Below are 26,783 nucleotides of genomic sequence, written 5' to 3'. Positions count from 1 at the left end.
ACAAACACCTTACTCAGACCGTTTTCGCTTTCCAATGTGAGAAACAGAGAAAGCAGAGAGAGGGAGGGAGAGAGAGATTTGAAGGGGGTGGAGAGCTCTGTTTTTCAATTGACTTTGACAAGACATAAAAATTAAATTAAAAATAAAAAATAAAAAATCAGAATCACAGGAGCCACTTTCCAATTTCTAGGGTTTTAGACAGAGGAAAGGAAGAGCGGGAAAGCAATCAAATTCAACAAAGTTATGGTTTTAGGAGAGAGAGAGAGAGAGAGAGTAAATGGACGGTCTTCGTCCCAGAAACAGAGAGATTTTCATCGGCTTTACGATGGCCGAGGTAATGAATTCAAATTCTCTTCCTTTTTCTCTAATTTCCCTTAAATTTCATTTAATTTTGTTCACAGTAATCTGGGTATTGCTTTAAAATATTGGTGATCAGTGCGGATTTTGATATTAGCCAAAGCTTCTGAGGTGTTCTTTTGAGATTACTGCTTGCTTAATGTGATTAGCATTGCATTAGCGTCTGTTTAGGGTTATTTGAATTCGCAATTTGGGAATATCTGATGAACTTATGGTTTTTCGCTCCCGCAATTCCCAACAGACAGAAAAAATGGATACATTGATGAGGGAATTAGGAGAGCAAGTGCTGGAACGAGAGTTCTGTCAAAGTACTGCAAAAAGTTTAAAGTGAGTTTCATTTCATGCTTAGACTTTCATATCGTATTTGACTGAATCCCTTTCCGAATGATCCTTCTTTCGGACTCTAACTCTTGCTTTGGTGTTTTATGCCTGTGCAGTCGCTCTGCAGCTCGTGCTGGGAAGCCTATTGTAATATGGACTGAGGTTAACACTTTTTATCTCTTTTTCTGCTTTTCATCTGATTGCACTTGTTACCGTTGTTTTTACCCTAAGGCGGCATTGATTAATCGTGTCTAAAACGCTTCTCTGTTGGAATGGTCCTAGTTGCAAAGCTGGTTCGAGAATAGGGTGAAGGAGTCACCAAACATATCCAGAAATTGCCCTTCGAATAAGGCACACAAAAGTTCTGAAATACCTAAAGGTGCTTCTCACAAGTACTTGTAGCTTTATGTCTAGGTTATAGTACCATACAAGCTTCTAAGGCTTTTAAAAGCTGGTTAAATCAGATTATTGTGATTGTACCCAAAAATAGAAAAATAGTGAATGACAGACCAACCGAGATAATCGAAGCTTTGAACTGTGTTCGTAGTTGTTTAGAGATTTTTCTTTCTGTTATACGGTAGCCACTAAATGTCATTATAACAAGTTATTTGAAATGTTTCTGTATCACATAATATCATTCGTAAATCATTTTACCTAAACTTTTACAAATTTCCGTTGAAAGCAGAAGAAAAGATCCTAGACGTATCAGAGTTGAAGTTTGAGGCAAGGTCATCAAAAGATGGGGCATGGTTAGTATACAAACAAGGATGACTTTGTCATTGAATTTCTCGGTCCCTTTACGTTTGTTCTTGTTGGATGCATCAGTTTGTTGAATTATGTTCTGATTGCCTTGATTGTAATTCTTATGGAAAAAGCTTTTTCTTGAACTGAGTTGAGGTTCAGGCTTCACCTCGAAAGTCATTCTTCGAGTGTAAAATAGCTCTCCAAACTTTATTCTTTCATTCAATTTTCATCTCTGGTTGGTTATACTATATCTGTGCGCTTTAACTGACTGTGAACCTCTACATGTTTTTTGAGACCATGAGACGCTTTCTATCTTTTTCCTCCAACCCTATCAGCCCTTCTCCTCTCTCTCTCTCTCTGAATCTCTTATATCGCTTTGCAGGTATGATGTTGAAAAGTTCCTTGCTCACAGATTCCTTAGTAGGGGCGAAACTGTAAGTATTTAAATCACAACTTATTGCCTCTATCCATGAATATACAGCTGATCGACGCGTTGGTCTGAACTTTGAGTACGTATAAGTCTAACCGGAGAGTTGGAGACCACTTGGATTTGTGAAACAGCGTACAAATACCAGACCTAGCCATATAAGTTCATTAAGTGGCCTTTGCCATTTATTAAAGGAAGTTCGTGTCATATTTGTCGGATTCGGAGCCGAAGAGGATGAGTGGGTTAATGTGAAAAAAGCAGTGCGGGAGCGCTCCGTGGCACTGGAGCATTCAGAATGTTATACATTGAAGGTTGGAGATCATGTCCTCTGCATCCTGGTAATTCCAAAGCTGTAGCATATATTTTGGTGTAAATTAACCGTTAGATCTTTCAAGCTGGTAGCCTCTTACATTTTAGTTGTTTCGTTAATTACTAGCAGAGGAGAGATGAAGCAATCCACTACGATTCCCATATTACAGATATCCAAAGGCAAATGCACGATATAAGGGGCCGCCGGAGTCTCTTCACAATCCGGTATAGTCCCGACAACTGCGAGGCGGGTATTGCCAATCCTTTTTTTTTTCTTCCCCTTTTTCAATTCAGTCTCGAGGTACTTAACCATTGATCTGATGATGTTTAATGTCCTCCGGGAACGAGTCCGTTTGAGGAGATTGTGTCGTCGCCCAAAACATCAGATGCTGCATGCGTTCTCAAGTTGATTTTCACTGAACGCCGGCCCAGTTTTATCCACCTTTTTTTGTACTCGAGCTGTGTGAGGGCAAGAGAGACAAGGCATCCTTGGGTGGTCGATATACGGCAATCTATAGCGCTTGTGGATTTGGATCACCGGAACCCATTTATGTTGGTACGGTGGGAGTGAATGTGTGTGAGTTTACACAGTATAGACTAGGGTTCTACTATGCATACGATCACAGGTATAGAAGACGATCATTGTATGTCTCGCAGTTCATAAAATGCGTTTGGAAGCGGCTGATCGGGTAAACTGCCATTTGACCTCTTGAGCTATTAGTTCAGTTGAAATTGACCCCTAAACTATTTTTTTTTTTGGGTAAATTAACCTCCTGAACTATTTGAAAATAGCCAATTAACTCTGTCAATGGAATTTCATCCATTATTTTGTCAAATTCAAAGGCAAACTAGTTTTCCATCATCAATTTTTACTTGTTAACTATAACCATCTATAAAATGATGACATATGGACACAAGATAATTCGTAATGACAATGTGATATAATCCGTTATATAAATGTTTGGTTTTTTTATTTTGTTTTCTTATTATGCTATATGTTTTACACATTATTTTGTATCCATGTGTGATAATTTTATTGATGTTTACCATTGACAAGTAAGAATTGATAATGAAATAATTAATTTTCCCTTGAATTTGATTGAATGATGAACGAAATTTAACGGCAAGGGGTTAATTGGCTGATTTTAAATAGTTTAGGGGGTTAATTTACCAAAAAAATAGTTCAAGGGGTCAATTTCAACTGGTATAATAGTTCAGGGGATTAAACCGTAATTTACCCTATAATTTATTATTGAATTTTCATTCAGGGAAAGCGAAAATAAGCGTACATAGAATGGATTTCTAGCAACAAAGCCATCAATGGAGTGTCATGCATGGAATGTAAAAAGCTTATGAGACTATATGCTGCAAAAATAGGTTTTATGACGGCTTTTAGAACTCTGCAAATTCATATATTTAAAAAGATGACGTCAACTACTGCAATTCTTCACTTTGACAGTGGTAAATTCTGATTAAATTCAACCTAGATGCCTCGAGTTCAGCATGCATTCATCATCTGAAAAGGCCAAATCATGACATGGCGGAAATAAGTATGATCGATCAGTTCAAACCAGAAAAATCAGCACGGCAATGCCGTGGCTAATATCACTTTAGATCTGCAGCTGAAAAGGAAACCAAATGCTTGGAGTTGAATGGAAGGCTGTATCTGTATTCTGTATGGGTGAAGCACATTTTTCTTATAGATTCGCATGCACATTGGAAATAGTAACATATATGATTTATCAACAAGATGCATTGTTTTTAGGGTCGAAACACGAGATGCATTGTTGAAAGCATGTTTTTTGAGTTTGCAGCTTCTTGTTTTTAGCTTTTTTTCACTCAAAACTATGGAAAAAAAAGCTGAAGCTGAATGTTTACCAAACACAAAAACAGCTCCTAGCTTTTTTTTATACCAGCTTTTTTCAGAATCACCTCAATACCAAACCAAGCCTAAAACTACCCATTACAGCTTCCGAACAACGCCAAGGCTCTTCATTCTTTACCTCTTTATTTCCCTAAAGAAGGACCAATGTTTTTTGGCATAAGCAAACACATAGTCTTGGTGTAACACTCATTTTTCTGGCTCTTAATCTGCCTGTTACGTTTAACTACTTTCCTTCTAGCACCTACTATTATTAAGTTTCCTAAGAAGTACCAGTAACTGACTTACAAGCTCATATATGCAACTAGACCGAACTGCAGCAAAATGATGCAGTCACACAAGACAAAAAGCAGTATGCAATTAGCGTTTAACAATAGTCACCAGGGCAGGGCGAGGGTTGGGTGTTGGGAAGTTATTTAAAGAAAGATGGCTTACCCTGTGTATGAAAACTCGCACCTCCACCAATAGCAGCATCACGGATGGATATGTAAGAGCCACCAAGTCTCGGATGCAGCTCAACTTGAATCTATTAGAAACAAGAAGAGAACAGTTTACATCATATAAAACAATTAAAGAAGTAAAATGAAAGGGACAGGGAGAGAATCCTTACTAACTTGAGTACACACAGAAGAACGAGTGGTGTAACAGATGATGAATGCAAATCGATAACAAGATCTTTTAGCTACAAAATCAGACACAGAAAATTACAATATAAACTGCAAGAGAGATTTGCACAAAATTTCCTTCGGACATACAACTTACCAATGGGCAAGAAGGGTCCATCTTTCTCGGCATCATAGATCTTATTTATACACTGGTGCAATATAACCTTCCCTACAGCAGTTCTGCTTCAGAGACTTTGACCAAAATTATCAACTATTTAACCTGCAATACTCATTTATTCACTGAAAATCTAGCATGGTCATAGAGCGCAACTCCTATGCGTAATGTACAGATTAAGAAAAGGTCAGAATACATACTCAGCAGTTATAAATAAAAGGACACAAGCATTTGGAAATTGATCGAGATTAACTAAAAAATAAATAAGATGACTACGAAACCATTACACAATGATACTTTGAATTATACAACTGCTTTCTGTTTAATGGTCAAATTGGGACATCTCATCTTAAAGTCCACAAAGAAGCTCACCCCCTCAAAATAAAATAAAAAATAAAATAAAAACTAAGCACAAACTGAAGGGATAAGAATGTCCAAAATCACAGCTAGTCATAGATGTACGTTCCCATATTCCATTGATAATCAAAACATGACTTGTGCACATTCCTTCAACCCAAGGAATTATTGCTCGGCAATATACAAACTAATTCACCATGGGAGCGAATAAACAACTTCCCAGTGAGATATATAATAAGGTCAAAAGATTGAAGACAGTGCACATGTACTTGTAACAGATGCTATGTTATGGTGGCAATAAAGAAGAGTTAAGCGTACATCAACTCCCAAAATGCTAAGACCAATCAATTTCCCGTGAGAGGATCTTTTGCTTCTGAACAGGCACTACATGGTAAAAGCTGGCTTGTGGCTCATAAAGGTGAATTATCAGAATTCCATCAGCGGCATCTACTTGCATGTTCATGAGACAGTTCTACCGTAGCAAATTGATGCAATATAAAGGTTCTTTCCCCATTTCTCCTGCAAAATTGCCATAGTGAAACTTGAGCTTTCAGAATGATGAATAAAAAGGAAAAGGCAAGCCCGAAGAAAATGAGTAATCAAATAGTCCACCTTAACATGTGTACTAGGAAAAGCAGAAGTCCGAAGCGTCTCTTGAGTTTCATCCGCTGGTTTTCTCCTTGGAACACTAAGGACAAAAGCTGCCTGATCCCAAGTTGCTGCAGTTGACGTGATGCGGTAACCATTATCCCACCTTCGATGAATGCCTTCACTTGGATAGAGAAAATCTAGTTCCACAACCTAAAATAGCTCATTTCAAGGGAGGCAAAATACAATTATCAGATATATTTTCTCCACACCAACATGCATATCAATAGATAGGATATTAGGTAATCCAAATAAAACCTGGTCAGAAAATCCGGCACCGCGGGACATAACAATAGCCCATCTACTCCCAGCAGTTGCCATTGCTGTAACATGAAATCCTTCCCTCCATTTCTTATTAATCCACTTGAAAGGAAATGATTCGCTGACTTTATAGGACTGCTGTAAGTATTGGGTCCCTGTATAAAGCAACAGAGGACTAGTTAGACGTTTAGATTTGCAATGCAGCTCTACAGAACCACAGATGCACAATTAGATTGACAAGGTAGCTCTACAGAACCACAGATGCTTAGACTAACCTTTAGACATTACAACTAAAGAGCTTCCATTGGTTGCTCCTGCTATCGCACTGATGTAGTAATTCTTGTCCCACTGCTCCATAATCCATTCCTTTAAAACAGAGAAATATTATGATGATGTGTTCATTTAAACAAGAAATAGTCATAATTGTCTATGTACCGTAATCTAAAAGAGATAAAAACCCACTGATATAAACAACAATGCTTGTTGCAAGCTGAGTTTCAACGTCAACAGACAACCATTCTTGATATAACGGATCACTAACCTTATGCAGAAAATATGGAGAGAGTTCATAAACTTGGGCACTGAAGCCAGTGCCAGCATCCATAATAAGAGCCCAAAGATTTGAACAGGAAGCCACACTGCTAATAAATAACCCATCTTCATTTCCTTTCTCAATGTGCTGGGGGAGCCTCACATCTGCAACATTATAGTGATATCTACAACAAATGAAAACATAAACTTAGTTCACTTATAGGTCAAATTTGAATTTATAAAGTCCAGTGTAAGAATTCTAAGGATATACCTTTGCTTCATGGGCCTACGAGCATTGTATACGCTAATCCATTGGATTGCAGGCATCCCCATACGAATCTTCTTATTTGGTTGCTCATCATCCTCTTCCTCCATGGCCAATCTTGCTCTCTTTTGTCCAACTTGGCATATAAGCTTTCCAATGCAAGAAGTATAAGTTAGCTGAACTCCAAATGAAGATCTATAACTAACATCCATAAAATATAGTCTGCATAGATGCAAGAACATTCAAAATACCTTCTGAGCACCATCAGTATTTATTGGCCTGACATCTGGGTTTGGGCCAACAATTCCATCAAAAAGGGATATATACTTTGCATAGTTTGGTTCCTCGTCAAACTTCAAATTCACCACATACTCAACAAATTGTCGGAATGGCTGAGGGCATAGGCAACACAAAGTTTCTGGGGAAGTGGCCATCTTTTTCTTGCAGACAAGAAATCCTTTATTTTCCCCCTAAAAAATACAGTGTATTTGTGTTAGAGTGGCATACATAATCATATACAAGCATAAGCGTACACAAATTTTGAAATTATCAACCTGATATCCTTGCCATGGCAACCGACCACGAAGAAGAAATATCAGGGTGTAAGCTAGAGATTCCAAGTCATCTCTCCTGCTACCAGTTCTACCAAGATGAGCATGCACACTTGCATACCGCACTGTTCCCCTGCAGCACATTAATGATCAGTATACCAATGAGTAAAAATTGGATTACTTGCAAAGATCGTCATATTTACAGTCAAATAATTAATCAATGTTTATTTCACCTGAAAACATCTGGACGTTGATCATAGTCGACATGCAGGCCAGTTGAATCTCGCCACCTGGTGGCTGTCACGTAACAGGCAATGAGATGACAACGCATTAGGTAAATTAACCTGACAAGTAATTTCAGCTGTAAGGAGATTCTATAACAATGACTTACCTAATCCAAGGTCAACAAGAAACAGCTTCTTCTCCTCAGCAGTTCCAGGGGGGCCAAGCAAAAAGTTCTCAGGTTTTACATCCCCATGTACATAACTGCCATCAACATCATCACAGGGATTATGAAGCCAGGTACATTGCAATCTATAACTATATTGAAAGAAATTCTGAAATAAAATATCACCCTCTAGAGTGCATCTTCTCCAATATGGATATTCCCTCAATGGCAATACATGCAACCATTTCAATTGCCATCCTGAAATTTAAAAGGTAGGAGTGTCAGATAGGCAGACAGTGATAAGTGTTGCAAGCAAACAGTAAGGTAAAAAATGAAAATCTTTTTAACAGGGTTGACATTTTCATTATAAAGACAGGAAGAACTTACGTGTGCGAGCTGTTATTCCAGACATCCCACAAACTAGGCCCAAGCATATCCATCACCTGTATACCAAGTAGGGTTGATTTATAATTCTGAAACTAGGCTAATTAGAAACTACACCTAAAATGAAATTTAAGCAAACAACTCATACCATGATATAGTAATCAGCTTGCCGACCCTTATAATGAACTCTTGGCACCCCATGACTACCGCCAAGTGCACTGGATAGACATACGATTAAGTGGGTCACAATGCAAGACAGTGAGGGTGAGAAACTGAGATCTATCCATCAAACATATTACAAGAGAAAAGGGAGCCTCTTACTTGTAAATCTGCCATTCGTAAGGTGGACCATAATTACATCCCTTGCTACTTCTATGCTCAAATTTCAAAGCAACCTAGATGAAACAGATGTGTTAATACAAACCCGACATAACACTTGTTTTCTTTCCAGAAAACAGATTATGCAATGATGTTACACCACAAGGGGATATAAAAAGATGACTACACACCTCAACAGCTCCAGGGCCAGCCCCCATGCGTCGACCAACATATACTTGACCAAAGCCTCCCTTCCCCAATTTCTTCTCTACTTTGTATACCGGGGAACCACCAACCTGGACCTGTTGTAAATAAATCCGAGAACGAACAAAATTGTCAAAAAGAATACTAGGAAATGCTAATAAAAAATTTCCCAGCTGACGCACACATTATTACGAAGCAAACTGCATTTTGCTGCACTTCCCCACTCACAAAGAGTTCATTGCCCACTTAAGTAAATGAAAAACAGATATACAAATACCACATTCTCCCAACCCCACTCGAAATAAGAACACGGAAGAACAGCGAATGCGAGACTTTCAAGACCTTCCTCAAAGTTAATGGCTTATATGACTTAAAAATGGAAATAAAGACTGAGACTTTGAATGGAACAAACAAACTACACAAAAACTCTCTCTTTTTCTCCTTCCCTCAGCCCACGCATCATCCAAACAAAAACCCAACAGAAAAAAATTGAAAAAAAAATCAAAAAATAATATTTAGATTTAAAAATTAAAAAAATAAAGTGAAATGGAATGCAGGCAGTGAACAAAAAGAGTGACCTTCTCGGGAATAGGAGCTGCGCCCTCATCGTCAGCTGCGGGACCCTTATCGCCACTGCGGCCGCCGCTATCGTACTCGTCCATGGCTCTCTCACCAGCCTCCTCCTTGAACGACCTCTTTTCAATCACCGGACCGCCCTCGGCCCTCCTCCGCTTGCCGGCACTAGCTACCTTCTTTTCCTTCTGATTATTAATCTGTTTCTTCTTCTGATTATTATTATTCTTCTTGTTCTGCCGAGTCCGTACAATCGCCTTCCGGGGCGGGGTCTTGATGATCGGGTGCGGGTTTCGGTTCGGGTCAGGGTTATCGGAAGCCCGGTTTCTCCGTGGTCGCAGCTCAGGCATGGTAAGGGCGGTGGCGGTGGTCCATGAAGGGGGATAAGCGCGCCTTATCGGAAAGATTCATGAAGCTTTTAGAACCATCGGCCGAAGAAATCGATCAGTGTGGATTGCTGAGACGGACAGAAAGAAAGAGGGAAATAGCGAGTGTGTAGAGAGAGAAAATTAGGGTTTGGGAGAGAGAGAAAATTAGGGAGAGAGAGAATTTGGGAGATCTGTGGAGGGAAATCAAATGGAAAAGGAGGAGGAAGGAGAAGAAGGGACTCTAGATTTTTCAGAGCGGAGAGAAAGAGACAGAGGCTATGAACAGATGGAGAGGTAAATTCGTAAATTTGGTTTCTATATTTTTTTTTTGTTGGTTTTTTTTCCATATAAATATTTAATTAGTTGAGATTTTGTAATTAAAAATGGTGATCAACTAACTGCTTTTATATATATATAAAAGAAATTGGAGTGTATTTTCATTTTATATTTTTGTTATTAATTGAGGATTTTAAGGAAAATGTAGTGTTTCCTCACTGCAAATGTAGGGAAAATTACAATTTACAAATATAAAATTTCTAACAAATTGTCATTATTATGGTGTGATGATATTCATTTGGTAATAAGAGATTTTAAGTTTAAATCTCATTGATAAAAAATTCGATTTAAAATTAAATTGCTTATTATGCCAAACTACTTTTATTCTTAATTTAAAAATATCTATGTAAAAAAAAAAAAAAATTCCAACGAATTGCAAGGGGCTCACGTGCTCCACTTTCAGGGTGTAACGGACAAAAATTGAATGTTTATGATCTGCCAAGCTGACCAATTTTTTAAAAAAGTTTGAGATTATAATATAAGGGTGATGATGGTATATAATATAAGGCTTATATATCAATCATTTGATCTTATCAATTTCGCAAACAAAATTTTATTTTTTGATCATTTAGTTAATTACTTTTAGTTTTCTTTGGAAAGTCAAGGTTGGACGAACAAATAAAAAATCTGAAAATCAACCAAACAAAATCATTTGAGTTGGTTTGGTTTTTTTATTTGGCATTTCAATTTATATGACAAACCAAACCAAAAAAAATCAATTAGATGCAAATGGCTTATGGTAAAATATACTAGCATATGGGCATACATAAAGTGTGATTTTGGTTGATAATAAGTGTTTTATTAATTAATAGAGATTAGTATATGCCCACACACAAAATGTGTGTGAAATTTTTATTTTTGTTTTAAAATTGAAGAAGAGAGAAAGAGAGAGAGAATGTGGAAGTGGAGAGAAAGTGAGAAAGGCTTGTCTTTTTATTTTTTATTTTTTAATAAAATTAGAGATGATAAAATTACTTGTAGATGAAGCTTAAACAAAAAACATTAAAATTTTGCTTTGTAAAATTACGTTACTGTCTTTAATTTTTTTGTTGTGATAGAAGATAAAAATATGTTTTCACTCTTTTAGTTGACAAAGAGAGTTTTATTGATATGTAGTATAGATAAAATAGCACATAATATTTAGAATATTATATAAAAGATAAATAAGTAATATTATATATTTTAGTATTTTACTACACATCTTTGAATTATGAGTTTTGGACTTTGGATTGAGTTATGAGATTAGGTATTTAAAGTTATGAGATTGTAAATTTAAGTTTCGAGGTTGACAGTTTGACGAGGTATTTTTAGAAGTATAATTATAAATTTCATTAAATACTATATTTCTGAAACTTTTAATTTGGTAATAGGTGTAGCAAATTGAACCAAACCAAATCACAATATTAGTGAACCAATTACATCAGTTTTAAGTCACTGTAGTTTGGAATTTAGAAAACTCAATGGTGTGGTTTGATATGCGGTTAAAACTGAAAACCAAACCAACTCAAAACGCAATAAGCCCTAAGAAAAAACTGGGTTTTTATCCAAAATGGTCTATGAGATTGACATAACTCTTCACTTTGGTTTCCCAACAATAAAAGTAGTTCTTGAGTTTGTCTACTCTACATTTTTCACAGAAGAACCAAAATGATTTACAATGGACAAACTAGGTGACCACTTTTATCAAATTTTCTTGTTAAAGAATCAAACTGAAGAGTTATGTCAATCTTAGAAAAAACTGAGTCTCTATATTATTATTGGGGTTTAATCTTCTCTACAACAAAAGCATGCCCTCTACGCGCGCAACCCACCCTCTCCGGACGAACTCGCTCAACACCCTTCCCCTTCCTCATCCTGACAACATCCCTCAGCCGGAACCCATCTAATGGCAAAACTCCATGCCTTTTTGAGGGGTGAAATCAAATTCCCAAGCATTTTTAACGTTGAGTTTAAGTGGAAGGTAAAACCATAAACCCTAAAACCCTGACGTGCAACTATTTTGGATACTGGTACTTGGTGCCAATTAAGTTTGCACTCTAGATTTGTTGTCAATTTTTGTTGCTGCATGTTTGCTTCTTGGTCTTCAGATTCCTTGGCGTTTGTTGTAATATATGCCTTCCATAGAATAATTAGAGTTTTTATTTCTTTCATAATTTTGAATTTGAGTAGCATGCACGTAAGGCATTAACAAAATTGTGGATTCTATACGCACGCTATATATGAGCACACTAACGGAAATATCTAGCGCTATCAGTCTCTAGTGTTAATGCTATAGGTCTTTCTGAAAAGTTCATGTACTCTTGAATCATAAAACATAATTTCGAGAGCAAATTGAAACTGGGATTCAAATTTCAAGGGCTAACACTCCAATTTACTAGATATATATCCGGCTTGGTTAGTTTAATAATTGGGATTTTCACGCCTAGTTTGCATAAGCTATATTAGTATTCTCACATATTCTTTGAATTGGGAGCACAAAGAACTCGTCGTCTAGTATTTTGTGTGATTAATTCAAGAATGTTCGAATGTGCGCATGACTCGTGTTATTTCAAATGAAGAATGTTCGAATGTGATTACCCTAGGGTTGTGAAAACTCAGTGAACCACCGAAGACGATGAACAAATCCCAGAAAATGAAGCACAAGAAGTTGGAGGTGTCTGTGAATGTAGTTCTTCTCTATCTATGAAATTTGGTTGCGTAATGACTGATCATTGTTCTTTTATTTTGTAGGTTGAATCCGAAAATGTAAAACGTAAAGTTTTAGCTCCCCTGGAATCAAGGCAGGATGATCTTGACAAGAGTGATCAGGTGAAGTTCAAGAAATATAATTTGTGAGCTAATATATTATTCATCATTATCGTGAATTCTACCAATTATCTTATCTTCTTTTTCTTCGTATAATTTGTTTTGCTACGGCGACATACATGAATCCCATGATTCGTTGATGCATTTCCGAAAAATAAATTTTGGATTTCAAAACTTTAGAATGGCTGTGTAATACATTAATTGAAGATGACAATTTGAGATCACGCTTTTAGATTTTATGATTTCTTATCACCTCTAAGGAAGATACTAATTGTAGTCTATGCGACTGCTATGAGCTTGGACTACATTTAGGTACCAGACTTTATGATCGGTGTTACTCAACCTCACCGTGTTGCAGTCTATGCGACTGCTAGGAGAGTAGCATATGAGCTAGGACTATGTGTATTTTTACACCAAAAAAGTATCATTATTGTCTTCTTTGTGTAATGTAGTTTCTTATTGTGCAGAGTGGTTTTTTGTAGCAATACTCTGTCATAATTTTTGATGAAGTTCATGTTCGGAGCTATAACACAGACATGCTTATGGGAATGCTTTTGCGTGTTAGCATAGCACGTCAGGTGACCTTGAGAGTAGTTCTTGCTGCTAAAGTTTTCAAGGTTTGTAATCCATTTTCCACACTCACTTGCATGTGATTACAGGAAGAATATGAAAACCAGCGAAAGTGGATGCTTTCGGGAAAAACTGTAAGGCCCGGAGATCAGATTTTTCCATTAAAGCTTGTGCTGACGAGTGCTATGTCGCGAGTGGAAGACTTTGTCAGAAAGCTGTTTGGCAACCCTCCGATCCTAGAAGTTCAAACCAGACAATTTAAGGTATGTTACTTCGAAAAGAGAATGGACACAGAAAAGCCTTATGTTAAACAAGCATATCAAAAGGTCTTGAAAATTCACAAGAGGCTGCCGCATGGGGGAAACACTTGCTTTTGTCACTGGGAAGAGATACGTAGAGTCCTTGTGTCGCAAGCTAACCCGAGCTTCGGAACTGATTATGAAAAGATTACTTTCTGTTGAGGGAACAAATATTGAACAGATATTTGTGAAGCATTTGAAAAAGATCAGTGTGAGACAGACGATGATGAGTTGGGGGGTTATTCGTATGATTCAGATACGAAGAGTGAGCTAGGAAATTATGGTGACGAAGACGATGACGGGGATGCATTGTGCCAAGATACTGATGATCTGGAGTCTTGTTCTAACCAATCCAATTGTGGCGTAGGGAAAATTGGGGCACTGCTTGCTCTACCTCTTTAAGCTAGGCTGCCTGCGGGAGAGCAATCTCGTGTATTTAACAACACCGCGAAGGAAGGCGAAAGACTTCTTGTTGTGGCCACTAATGTTGCTGAAACCTCCCTAACTATAGATGGGATAAAGTATGTTGTCGATGCAGAAAAAGAGAAAGATAAGGACTACAATTCGTCAAATGGCATGGAAACATATAAAATACAGTAGACCATCAGCTGTCAGACGTAAAGGAAGAGCTGGAAGAACTCGGCCTGGCCACTATTACCGCATGTATTCTCCCGCTGTGTGTATTATAACCAATTCCCTGACTTTTCTTCACTGGAAATATCCAAAGTCCCTGTTTATGGCGCTGTCCTTCTTCTCAAGTCTATGAATATTCATAAGGTAGGTCCAGAAAGCATATTTGTACTGCCCAGGGCTAGCAGGCGACCGTCCGGGGCCTCAAAAACTTGAGGGGCACCAAAAATTGATAGGGTAGGATATTCATATATATATTTCCATAAGCATATAAATTTTGGAACCTTGGTTAAATCAACAAGAACTTTAAGCAGGAGTGGTGGTGTTTCGCTGCTTACTTAGCAAGACGATGTCGTTCGAAACCCGATGTGTTCATTTTTTTTTCCAATTTTTTACAATATTCTGTTTGGGATCAATGCAAGGCACCTTATGCTTTTCCTTTCATGCCTTTCCCCTCACCATTTAACATCGGGATGTAATTTGCACAACAAACTAAACACTTAACTTAATGCTAAGAACTCATTAAAATACAATAATTAATAAAACAATAAATTAGAAATATGGTGCCCAACACCTATTAATGTTCTTCCTCAACCCTTTTGTCGTCTATTTAAGCTTCCCTGGGCAGCGGCCATAAGTTAGGCCTCTCAATTTCTCTTATTTTACTTATAAAGAAATATAATTCTTGAAAAAAATAATTTTACAGTAACAATCACATATGGTTGTAGGTCGGAGAAAATTGCAAAGGCATATGGAGGAAGAGGTAGAACTACAACAAATTGGTCCTTTAGCGAGAACATTATCTTTCATGTTATAGAGTTGCTTTCAGTGAGGAAAATTTTGAGTTCTCGCAAAAAAGTGAGCTCATTTGGTCTCCTTACATCTCTAAGAAATAGCGAGGAAAAAATAATTTCGGCGAGAAAATTGTTTTGTTGCTGTACAAAATGCTAGTGAGGAAAAATTGTTCTTCTCGCGCTAGGTTTAGCGGGACATAAAATTCCCTTTCCGCCAAAATATTAGCGAGGAAATTATTGTTTTTCTCGCTGAACAAAATTTTTAGTGAGGACAATGGGTTCTAGCTGTAGCATTCCTGCTATAATTTCCCAAAAGTTTCAAATAGGACGCCTTTTATTCACACCTACAGCGAGAAATGTTGTATTTGGGTCGCATAAGTGTTCAGCGAGAAAAATATTTCTCGTAGATGGTCCAAGTTTGTAAAACTCAATATTTTTCTAAGTGTTAAATGGTGTCGTTTATGGCATAATAATAATAATAATAATAATAATAATAAAAGAAATAGGGGGAATCTTCTACAAGGAGGGCGGGTGGAAAAAGGAGGAGGCCTGAAGAAGGAGGAGAAGAGAATAGGGAAAAAGAAAAGGAAAGAAAAAGCGGTAGAAGAAGGATAACGAGGAGAGAAAACTATACCTAGTTTTTAGAGAGGTCGAATGAAGTATAGAAGACTACATTTGAAGAAGCAAGGAGAATCATAACAAAAGTATGGTTCCTTTTGTCGACCTGCAATATGGGTAAAAATTTCCAGCTTTCTTTGATAGTTCCATAGATGCTTTGTATCAATATTTCTTATTACTTTTAATTTTATACATTGGGTGTGTTGATCAAAATATCATGTTTTAGGGTTTGGCTTAAAAAGTCAATTTTTGTTAATTGTGAGTAACCTTTATCGTCCTCTACTCCTCTTTTCCTAATTATCTGTTGATGCTAAAATTTTCTTACCGGGATTTGTGTCGGCAACTCAATACATTTACATTACCAATCTCCGTTTCACTCGTCACCAACTTGGTATAATCAAGGCTTCCAATCAAGGCTTTCTTTGTTATTTCCATAGATGCTTTGCATCAATGAAATTGGTTTGACTTCTCCAATGACAGATTACTCTCTCTCCCTAAGGGTTCTTATTTTCTTGGATTTAACAGTTCCACTCAGTAAGTTACCATTCCCTCACTCTTTCTCCCTCTAATTTCATATCTTTCTTTGATGCTGCTCATGAAATCAGAATTACCCACATCACAAGTTCACATTTTTACTTGGTTATGGATATGGGTTTTCATTGTTTTACTGCAGTCCATGATCCATCCAGTGAAGTTAATTAGTATCCCCTGTAATTTGAATTGGGTAAAACTTGATTGTTACTTGTTAATGGTTTGTGGGTTCTCATTGTCTTACTGTGAAGTTAGATTTCATATGGGAATATGATTCTTTGGTTGCTCTATAATCTGAATTGGGTAAATCATGAATTTGTTTTAGTAATTGTTATTGATTTCTAAAGAGGTCGCACTTGGTGTGATGACAAGTGTCTTCGCCCATGAGCGGTAGGTCTTGGGTTTGGGACTTGGGAGTAGCCTCTCCATAAATGGGGGTAAGGCTAGCCGACATTCACCTCTCCCAGACCCTGCGTAAAGCAGGAGCCTTGTGCACTGGGTACGACCTTTTTTTTATGAGTATAATTGAAATCAAAGTTATAGACATGATTTTGGGATTGTATGGAAGTATTCTGAAGTTATAATTAGAAGAGTTTGGGTTCTAAGTTGCAAGGAACTTATGTTTTCTACGAAGAAAAATTATGTTTCAAGTAGCCTACTTTGGCTCTTGATTTCTTTGTCCTTATGCATTCATTTTGATCCGTTATCGTGTGTTTTGAAACTAGACATGTCCATGATCAAAGCCTATCTGATTTCATATAATTCCATTGAGTTTTGATATGTCAAAACCATGTATAAACTTGAGTCACGAAGCTGCCAGACAGTAGCAAATATTGGGTTTCCGGTTTTAGGGCTCTATTTTGTATCTTGCATAACTTTCAACTTAGAACCCCGATTCCTACAAATTGTAGATGCTTTTAATGTACTCAAAACAGGCTTCGAATCTCATGTTTGTTTGCATCATTTGGTATAGTTATGGGTGTTCAAAATCGGGCTTAACTATTTTTCTGGGGCTTTTGTGAAGATGAGGCTGCTGCTTTTGCAATATTCATTCTTCTCACAATTTTTTTTTTTCTAATTTACTTATCTATATTAAGTTTGTGCTTAAACCACTTAACCTACGCAAAAATTACCCATTTGTCTAAAGTCATGAATTGATGTATCTTTCTATCACAAAATGCTTATGTAGGCAGATTAAATGAAAGTTACTATACGTGTTGTGCCTTTTAAGTCCAAAAGTGAGACATATACTTTAAAATATAATAGACTTTGTAACAAATAAAAACTTAATTACAAAACTTAAAACAGAAATCAAGATTGTATCTTTCTTTCTATCTCCCAACTATTTTAACCATGACCTCTTGTAAGTTTCAATTCTAATTGTGTTATTAACTTATATATTTTCAGTTGGCAGCAGAGAGAACTATCATTTCTAGTTGGAAAGCATTGAGAAACTATATACCATCTGCTTTATCTCATCTTAGGTAAGTTGCTTGACTTCTAATTTTATTGTTTTAACCTCTCATGTAGTTGAAGTTGTAAAATATATGTGGCTCATTGGTAATTAGAATCATAAACATGATATCTTTGGAATTAGAATCATAAATATGATATAGGACCTATTTGATAGGTGTTAAAGGCGTAGGTAATACTTTTTTGTTTTATTAGTATTGGAGGGTCATGAGGTTGGGGCAAAAAATAATGATGTTTTGATTGTTAACAGTTCTTAGCAATGGATCGAAGTTGGATGTTCCTTAAACATAGATTTTGTGATGCATTCACTGATGGTGTAAACTTATTCATATTGGCTACAAAGAAACATTTGAATGAGGAATACAAGTAATGATGCAAAAAAGATGCTACGAGACTTGGGGTTGGGGTACAAATCAATTCATGCTTGCAAGAATGACTATGCATTATTCTGGAATACTAATGAGAAACTTGATAAATGTCCTGAGTGCGGTGAGCTGAGGTACAAGCCTTGTTTTGGAAAGCGCAAGAAGATTCCACAAAAAATATTACGTTATCTGCCCATGAAGCCGAGATTGCAAAGGTTGTATATGTCTAGGCATATTGCAAAAGACATGAATTGGCACAAAGAGAGAAGGGTTAATGAAGAGGGGGTTCTTAGGCATCGAGTTGATTTAGATGAGTGGAAAGAGTTTGATAAGCAATATCCTTTGTTTGCTCAAGACTCTCGAAATGTTAGGTTAGGCCTTACTACAGATGGTTTTAATCCATTTGCAAATATGAGTAAACCTTATAGTATGTGGCCAGTTATTATTGTGTGTTACAATCTTCCACCTTGGAAATGCATGAACGCAGTGTTCTCTATGTTGACTTTACTTATTCCTAGACCAAATGTACCTGGGAAAGAGATTGATGTGTATCTTTGTCCATTCGTGAATGAGTTAAAAGAATTATGGGTGGATGGTATTCAAACTTTTGATGCATCTATAGGGGAAATTTGTCGTATGCATGCATGTGTTTTATGGACCATTAATGACTTTCCTGCCTATGATAATTTGTCTAGTTGGAGCACAAAAGGCTACTTGGCATGCCCGATTTGCAATAAAGATATAACATCACAGAGGATAACAAATAAAATATCTTACATGGGCCATAGAAGATTTCTACCTTGTGGTCATGCTTGGAGAGAAATGAGTATTGAATATAATGTTCCTACTGAACATAGGCTTCCTCCTAAAGTTCTTTCTGGTGTTGAAATATTGCAACAATTATATAAAGTCAGAAGCTTCAGTCCTGGAAAATATGAGAATAATAGAGAAAGGGATCGACCACGAGTGGTTGAAGAGTTGAATTGGACAAAGAAGAGTATTTTTCTTCGAGTTAGAGTATTGGTCGAAGCTAAGGTTGAGACATAATATTGATGTTATGCATGTTGAAAAAAATATATGTGATAGTGTAATCGGGACATTGTTGAATATTGAAGGCAAAACAAAAGACACAGATAATGCTCATTGAGACTTGGAAGCTATGAACATCAGGTCAAATCAGCATCTGATACCTGAAAGCCGAAAAATGAGAAAACCACATGCTAGGTATGTACTAAAAACGCCTCAGCATAGGAATTTTGTAAGTTTCTAAAATTAGTCAAATTTCTTTATGGGTATGCTGCTAATATCTCTAGAAATGTGAGCATCAATGATGGAAAGATATCTGGTTTAAAGAGTCATGATTGCCATGTTTTACTTCAGCACCTTCTCGCAGTTGGTATTCGTCTCTTTTTGGATACAGAAGTGTGCAATGCTCTGATTGAATTATCTCCTTTCTTCCAGAATATTTATGCTAGAATGCTAAGAGTGTCAGACTTAAGAGCATATGGAGAAGGAGATTGTTATAACTTTATGCAAACTTGAGATGATTTTTCCTCCTGCCTTCTTTGATATAATGGTTCACTTGGTTGTCCATTTATCTCGTGAAGCCAAACTTGGCAATCCTATTAATAATTAATGGATGTATCCGATTGAAAGGCTCTTAGGTACTGAAAAAATATGTTAAAAACAAAGCTCGTCCAGAAGGTTCACTAATAAAAGGATATATTGTAAATGAATCAATTTCGATTTGCTCATTGTACTTACGTGGGGTTGAAACACGCTTCAATCCAAATGAGCGACATGTTGACGGAAGAAATGATCGAAATGTGGGTGGTTTGTCAGTATTCTCCCACAAAGTACGTCCATTTGGAGGTAGAAAGTTTATATTGTTGCTTAAAAAGGAAATTGATAAAGCTCATTGGTTTGTGCTCCACAATTGTGATGAGGTTTAACCATATCTTATGTAAGTAATCTTCTAGGTCATCTATATATTCTCATTTTTATGTATTATAGCATTAATTAAGTATTTGTTTTTCTTACTTGTTTAGTGAACATGTGGAAGAATTAAAGCTAAAAAACAATGAAAATTTATGTCAAAGGCAGGAACAAGAGTTTCCTAAATGGTTTGAAAATCGGGTAAGTTGTATAACATGTTTATGTTTGAAAATATATGTCATTATTTTCCTATAACTAATTAGTGTTTTTATAATATTAATAGATATATGGCTTGAGAGAAATGGGTTCATTGAAAGCCATTGATGATCTACATTATTTGTCATGCAAGCCTGATGTCTGCGTGCATACATACACTGGTTGTATTGTTAATGGAGTTCGCTTTCAGACAAAAGGTTGTGATAATTATCGTACCACACAAAATAGTGGAATTTTTGTCTCTGGGGAACATAGTGATTGTAGTCATTATTACTACGGTGTTTTAGAAAGTGTGTTGGAATTGACTTACATCAAATGCAGTAAGGTATTTTTGTTCAAATGTTTGTGGTTTAACACTGACTCGACCCACAAAGACCCTAAGAAGAGAAAGATACGTCAAGATTATCATCTTTCAAGCATCAATGTAAATTCACTGTGCTATACGGATGATCCTTATATACTTGCTGAACAAGCACAACGAGTGTTTTACATCGATGATTACAAGTTAGGTTCTAGCTGGAAAGTCGTGCAAAGAGTGCAGTGCAGACATATATAGGATGTTCCAGAAAATGATGCAGCTGAAGAGGTAGATGAAGATATCGAACCAACTACTGATAATAATGTTTACCAAGAAGATGAGTTCAATGAAGTTTGCTGGGCTGTTCAAGAAGATCAAGAAAATCTCTTATCAAGTGATGATGAGATGGATGAAGATTCTGAAGATGAGCCTCCTGTCTATGTTGTAGAAAGTGATCCAACTTATAGGGTGAATTCAAGACACGACGACGAGGATTCTGAAGAAGATAATCCATTGGATGATGGGGAAGTTGAAGAAATTCTTGAAAGTGACGATAGTGATGGCAATGACTACTAAGATTTTTCTAATGTAGTTTCTAATTTTTTAACTTTTTGTAGTGCCATGATGTGCTGGCATGTTTTTAATTTTTGCATTTTCATATGGTTATTGTCTTTGGCATTTGAGGGGTAAGGTGCGATAGTTTCCCTTGATCAATTGTAATTATTCATTGTCCATTTTCATATAACTAATTTGTCGTGTTGTTAAGCTTTCTCAAATAACTTGCATATTTTAACTTTGTTAGTTTTTTTTCTTCTCGAAGAATATCACCATGACAGGAAAAAGGAAGTGAATCCCTCATGATTTTTCAAGTGAGGCATCAACTGATAATCCACAAATTAGAGCTGTTGTTGTGATACCTTCAAGCAATACAGTTGTTACTGTTATATCATCAGTCGATACTCAGGGAAGTGCTAATGGTATGCCTTTTTATTTTGAATGTTATCTATATTAGGTTGCTTAATTGAAGTGATTTTCTTCTCTAAGTGTTTGAATATAATATGTGTAAGAGTTATGACATGTTTTATTAACTATTTGAACTTTCCATTAATGGATTAAAAGTTAGAGCAAGTGCTTGATATAAACCTGAAAAGGTGTTCTATTTTATAACAAGAAAATGTGGCTCTTTTCTTTTAGGATGTTATTAGTGTGTTCAATTGATTTTTTATTCTTATGGTTTTCTTGGTCCTCGGCCTTATTGTTCCACTTGTTTTGTATTGTCTTTGTTTCTGTAAAAGGTTCTTGTATCATATGTAAAATAAATTTTGCATTAATGATGTTTTAGGTGAACTGAAAAAAAAAAAAAAAAAAAAAAAAAAAAAAAGGTCAAAGACATGTGGGAAGAATTCTGATAAACTGCAAGAGCAACTTGATGGTTTGAAAATACCAATTACTTTGACAAAACTAAACCGGAAGCCCACATACCGAATTCCTCATTTCTTGTGAATGATATTGGTTTTGTGGTTCGGACCTATGCACCACTAAATGTGAAGCAATGGAGGAATGTAGAATAGAAGGATATGGACAAGATGATTGAAAGAATAACCGTGAGTAAGATTTTCATTCACATTTTTGTTACATTCAATATGTAAAAGTCTTTCTTAAATTAGATTTATTATAAATTGAATTCCATGCAGAGCAAGTACGATATTGATATGTCACTAACTCATGGTAGTACATATATTAAGAATGCATTACAAAGGCGGTTTGTTGATTTTCGACACAAGCTGAAGAAGCATTTTGATTCCTTCCTAACTCTAGAAGAAGCAAAACAAAACAAACATGAGGATGTAACTAGTCAAGAGGAATGGAAATTTCTTTGTGATTGTTATGCAAGTGTTCAATTCAAGGTACATGTGTATATTAATGAACTGGATTGTGGTTGTCATGTATGCCGTTTATCTTCTTCATGTCACCAAATTTATTTTGCTATCTAGGAACGCTCAAATAAAAATGCAATTAATAGGTCTCATTTGACTTACAATCATAAAGGAGGGTCAAAATCTTTTAGGGCCCATGAAGAAGAGATTGTAAGATGTGTTTTTCATAATTTTAATCTAGATTATAGGTGGATGTTTTTCATAATTTTAATCTAGATTATAGGTGGATAATAAGTTATTAACTTTAATTTGTGATCCATGTATTAGGAAGCCAAAACCGGAGAACAACTAAGTGCAATTGATTACTTTGAGGATGTGCATAAAAACACCAAAAATGGTTGGGTTGAAGGAGCTAAACTGAAGTGGGTAAGTTAGTTATGTACATGCTGGTTGTGTGTATTCTAGTCCTGCTATGTCAATGTATATGTTTGTATTCAATGTTTATGTGTATGTCATAATATAACATGTAAACTTTTGAAAGCGTGTATTGTTTCTTGCTTATTTCTCCTACATAAAAGAGTATCGCCACTTATAAGACGTGTAAATATAAAGGTGCTGTCCATGACTTGTGGTGTTCAGTGTCCCCTATCACTTTTTTGTCATTCCTTGGACTCAAGTTTGGCACACTAAGGTTTTTGCTTGGGGGAAAAAAATATAATTGTTTGACAATTACCTCTTATTTAGCTCAAGAGCTGACATGTAATTCGAGGCTTGATAAGTTGACTCAAGTTTGGCACACTAAGGTTTTTGCTTGGGGAAAAAAATATAATTGTTTGACAATTACCTCTTATTTAGCTCAAGAGCTGACATGTAATTCGAGGCTTGATAAGTTGCAAGGCTTTTTGTTTGCTTGTATGAGTTTGATAATGTCATTATGTTGATAGAGGTGTATTATTGATCATAAGCAATTATAATTATAGACAAGTCATTTGCGATTAAATCGAGATAGAAGAATCTGTGAAGCTTTTATGTTTATGTTATATATATGAAGGAACCAAATGTGATAGATTTTATGTTTGTGTACATGAAGGAGCTAAGCGTGATAGTTTATTTTTCATTTGTAGGAAGAGATGCTAAGTATGAAAAACGAAACAATTCTTCTAGATGGTACGATGACGTTGACAGATGATGAAATTGTTCCAGGGGTTCTTGGTCACAAGTCTAGGTACTTCAAAGGTCCTTCAAAGTCTGTCTCTCGTGAAGACACTATGTTGGACAAACAGTTAGAAGAAAAACTTGAGACTCAACAATAAGAGCTTGTGACAACAAAACAAGAGCTTGTTGAAACAAAACAAGAGCTTGGTGAAGCAAAACAAGAGATCCAAGAATTGAAGGAGAACCAAAAGAAATTTGAGGAACTCCTACACAAAATATTGGAAAGACAGCAACCATCTCCATAATAAGTAGTCGTTTTGTTTTGTTGGAATATGTGAACTTTTTTGTGAAAACAATGTGAACTTTCATAGTTGTTAACATTAAGCATAACTAATTTTGTAGACTATGAATTATCATTGTAAACTATTTTGGTTTTGGACTAATATGAATTAACTTTTAGTACCTTTGATACAACGAGGAAACGAGTGTCTCCTAGATACTTATCAACGAGGAAATTCATTCTCGCAACATATGATCTGTAGCGAGGAATAATATTTTCATCGCTAAAAACTCACCTACAAATTCCTCGCCAAAAGATATTTACATCAAGGAATTTGATTATTTTGCGAGGAATTTTATCCTCGCATAAGTTATGGAATGTCAATATTCAGGTTGTCAAAAGGTTTTGGCGAGAACATTCCAACCCTTTTAGCGAGGAATTTGTCACCGCTCCAACTCAACTACAAGAAAACATTTCACTCTCGCTGTATCATTTCTGTGAAGAAACAATTCCTCGTTGTACACATTTCCCGACGGGCCTACTACAAGGAAAGAGCGAGGAATTTTTTTCCTCGCTGAAAACCTTCAGCGATAATATAGAAACTTTCAATGAGGACAAAAGTCCTCGCCAACAGCTATTTTGTTGTAGTGTGGAGAAGGATTTTGATGACAAATTTACCTAGCTAATGAATTTCAGAAAAAATTATGAAAAAAAATTCATTAGTTCTACAAGATTTAGGGGTTAAAATGTGAACGATGAGAGGTTCCAAGTCGAGGGGCATGGCTGGTGCGACTCGTGGAGGAAGTGAAAGAGATAAAAGTTAAAGTTTGAGGAAGAACAAAGATAGGTGGTGGGACCCATAATTCTAATTATCTTTAATTCTCTCATGCATTGCTTATACATTTCAATTAAAAACTCAAAAATATGATATATTTTTTTAGTCGCATATTGACAAAGTAAATAAGAAAAAGCACCTCACAATTTTATATAAAAGCACTCCAAAATTTCAGTTAGAAGGGAAACATCTACTTGTAAGTTGGGGTTTTTGTGGTTCCCTTCTCTCAAACCAAATGTTGTGTCACCAATAGAAACAAGTACGTTAATCAACCCTTAAATAATAATCCAATCATAAACTTCCATGTCATTTAGTTTACCATATTTTCTCTACAAATTTAGTCTTCTTAACATTACCCTTTCTAAATTATTAAATTTGGTGTGCTTTTCTAAACGTTATTTTATCGAAGCCTTACTTGTGAAAACAAATAATTTTTATTATATGGAGTTAGGGCATATTTTTTTAATGTCGCCCTGGGCCTCAAAAATCTCAGGACCACCCTGTGTACTGCTTGGTCATTGAATAAATCTCCAACATGTCGAATTATAATGGACAAACATTTTAGCTCGCAAAATGATTTCTACAAACTCCTATTTATTTATGTCCCTTGTTCTCCTTTTCTTTATTCAATCAAAAGGTCAAAAATAAATAGGGGTGTGCATGGGGAAATATGGTGTGCTGTATATATGGATTGCTCTTACAATGTATGAGTCTATGACAATTTTCGTATGTGCATCCCATATACCCAATTTCCCATTTCCCACTCCCCAAGAGGCTGGTGCCCTGGATGAAGCGGAGAGCCTCTTGGTGGCACTTGGAGCAACTGAAAGAAATGGAAGATTGTCAGCTTTAGGGCATTCCATGGCTTGTTATCCCCTGCGTCCTCGGCACTCTAGGATGCTGCTCAAGGTTATTGAAATGATGAGCGAAGCGATAAATCACGCCCGAGCTAAATTAGTGCTAGCGTATGCAGTTGCAATAGCTGGAGCTTTGAGTTGTGCATATCCTTTTGTCAGGCAGTTTGAGGACACAAACAACCAGGACAATGCTTGCGGTGATGCTCCTTTCCAGAATTCAAATCAAGAGAAGTTGAGAAGGAAGAAACTAAAAGAAACTTTGAAGGGGGCTCACGAAAGGTTTCCAATCCTAGCAGAGAAAACATTACACCCCAAACTTCATGGAGGAAATGTCGAAGCAGAGAAAGCAGGTAGTTGAACTTTTCTTTGAATATCAAAGTGGCGAGAAGGAATTTTCGTGGATCCATGGTAGCCTGGAAGATGTAGAAAAAGTTTGGAGAGTTTCCCATGACAAGAACCCTCTTTCGCTGAATAAGGAAAGCTCTTAGGCCAAGCGATATCTGCTGGTTTGGCAGATGGGGTTGCCAAGCGCATTAGAGCAAGTAGTTCGTCAGAATCATCTGAATTCAGGCACAGAAATGTTCATGCAGTTAGGTATCAGGCCTGCATGGTTAAAGAGTCTGTGATCCTCGATCCCTCATCATGTGTTTCTAAGTCGGCACTTGAATTTCTGGTGTACAATGAGTTAATCCAGACAAGATCAATACCTTACATGTACATCGAATCTGAACCACCAAGCCCACCATCTCCCCTTTAGTATAGATAATATCGTTTGTTCAAAAAAAAAAAAAAAAAAAAAAGTATGCTTGGGCTTTATGCACTTCCCCTGCATCCCCAAAAGACGCCAAACCTTGCTATAAGTACAAGACCTCTGATTGATCAAGTATTCCGTTGTGAATTCCAGCTTTTGGTCTTCATTTGTGGAGCTTCCACCACGTGGTGTCCCAATGCCAAATGATAACTCTGATCAGTTTCGAGATGTAGCCAAAGCTTTTCCTTATGTGTTGCTTCAAGGCCGGGAACACTCTCGTGAGTCTATTTAAGAACCTTGTCTTAGTGTTTTAATGCCAGAGGCAACCACTGGAAGATGGGTTTGGAGTCTTGTAGAGAAGTTGGCCAAAAACGAGATTGACAGCCGTGTCATATTAAGAGCAGTTTGGATGGAGAAAACCGATGAATTGCATCCAGAATTCATGGCCTGGTTTAATAAGAGTATCCGAACTGGTAGCTTAATTTGATTC

General features: G+C 36.5%; 3 protein-coding genes, 1 long non-coding RNA gene and 1 pseudogene across 12 annotated transcripts; 3 read left to right on the top strand and 2 right to left on the bottom strand.

The window, feature by feature from the left end:
* On the top strand, positions 1 to 3,024 carry LOC137718202 (protein SAWADEE HOMEODOMAIN HOMOLOG 1-like). 6 transcript variants are annotated; one of them, XM_088698590.1, is made up of 8 exons: positions 1 to 334; positions 599 to 684; positions 795 to 840; positions 961 to 1,057; positions 1,364 to 1,427; positions 1,805 to 1,856; positions 1,984 to 2,187; positions 2,329 to 3,024. In XM_088698590.1, exons 1-8 carry the CDS (start codon positions 278 to 280, stop codon positions 2,353 to 2,355), a joined length of 633 nt encoding a protein of 210 aa, XP_088554716.1. In that variant the 5' UTR covers positions 1 to 277; the 3' UTR covers positions 2,356 to 3,024. The 6 variants fall into 6 exon arrangements, with proteins under 6 accessions (XP_088554716.1, XP_088554714.1, XP_088554715.1 ...); XM_088698588.1 differs by having other exon boundaries at positions 17 to 334; positions 2,044 to 2,187; positions 2,286 to 3,024; XM_088698589.1 differs by having other exon boundaries at positions 19 to 334; positions 961 to 1,072; positions 1,397 to 1,427; positions 2,044 to 2,187; positions 2,286 to 3,024.
* Positions 2,816 to 4,950, bottom strand: LOC148695190 (uncharacterized). Of its 2 annotated transcripts, none has more exons than XR_015965327.1 (4): positions 4,803 to 4,950; positions 4,651 to 4,722; positions 4,476 to 4,566; positions 2,816 to 3,831 (listed from the first exon to the last, which is right to left on the bottom strand). It is a non-coding gene; the product is annotated as an uncharacterized LOC148695190 (long non-coding RNA). The 2 variants fall into 2 exon arrangements; XR_015965328.1 differs by having other exon boundaries at positions 4,655 to 4,722.
* A 153-nt stretch (positions 4,951 to 5,103) lies between these two features.
* LOC137717691 (casein kinase 1-like protein HD16) lies at positions 5,104 to 9,992 on the bottom strand. The gene is made up of 16 exons (XM_068457130.2): positions 9,306 to 9,992; positions 8,715 to 8,825; positions 8,527 to 8,600; positions 8,354 to 8,423; positions 8,209 to 8,264; positions 8,008 to 8,079; positions 7,825 to 7,919; positions 7,667 to 7,730; positions 7,437 to 7,566; positions 7,134 to 7,352; positions 6,889 to 7,031; positions 6,628 to 6,802; positions 6,362 to 6,452; positions 6,084 to 6,241; positions 5,790 to 5,978; positions 5,104 to 5,696 (listed from the first exon to the last, which is right to left on the bottom strand). Exons 1-16 carry the CDS (start codon positions 9,648 to 9,650, stop codon positions 5,637 to 5,639), a joined length of 2,052 nt encoding a protein of 683 aa, XP_068313231.1. The 5' UTR covers positions 9,651 to 9,992; the 3' UTR covers positions 5,104 to 5,636.
* A 2,626-nt stretch (positions 9,993 to 12,618) lies between these two features.
* Positions 12,619 to 26,780, top strand: LOC137716989 (ATP-dependent RNA helicase DEAH13-like; annotated as a pseudogene).
* On the top strand, positions 15,637 to 23,632 carry LOC148695189 (uncharacterized). 3 transcript variants are annotated; one of them, XM_088698142.1, is made up of 5 exons: positions 15,637 to 19,313; positions 20,138 to 20,225; positions 20,308 to 22,146; positions 22,743 to 22,841; positions 23,619 to 23,632. In XM_088698142.1, the coding sequence occupies exon 1, from the start codon at positions 18,078 to 18,080 to the stop codon at positions 19,134 to 19,136; it is 1,059 nt and encodes a 352-aa protein (XP_088554268.1). In that variant the 5' UTR covers positions 15,637 to 18,077; the 3' UTR covers positions 19,137 to 19,313; positions 20,138 to 20,225; positions 20,308 to 22,146; positions 22,743 to 22,841; positions 23,619 to 23,632. The 3 variants fall into 3 exon arrangements, with proteins under 3 accessions (XP_088554268.1, XP_088554267.1, XP_088554266.1); XM_088698141.1 differs by having other exon boundaries at positions 20,138 to 22,146; XM_088698140.1 differs by having other exon boundaries at positions 15,637 to 22,146.
* Positions 26,781 to 26,783: the final 3 nt, after the last annotated feature.

This window comes from Pyrus communis, chromosome 8 (assembly GCF_041283825.1).
Source record: "Pyrus communis isolate YQ-2024b chromosome 8, ASM4128382v1, whole genome shotgun sequence".
Taxonomy (NCBI): domain Eukaryota; kingdom Viridiplantae; phylum Streptophyta; class Magnoliopsida; order Rosales; family Rosaceae; genus Pyrus; species Pyrus communis.
The sequence above is the reverse complement of the archived record's forward strand: the minus strand, read 5'-3'. Positions and strand labels throughout refer to the sequence as shown.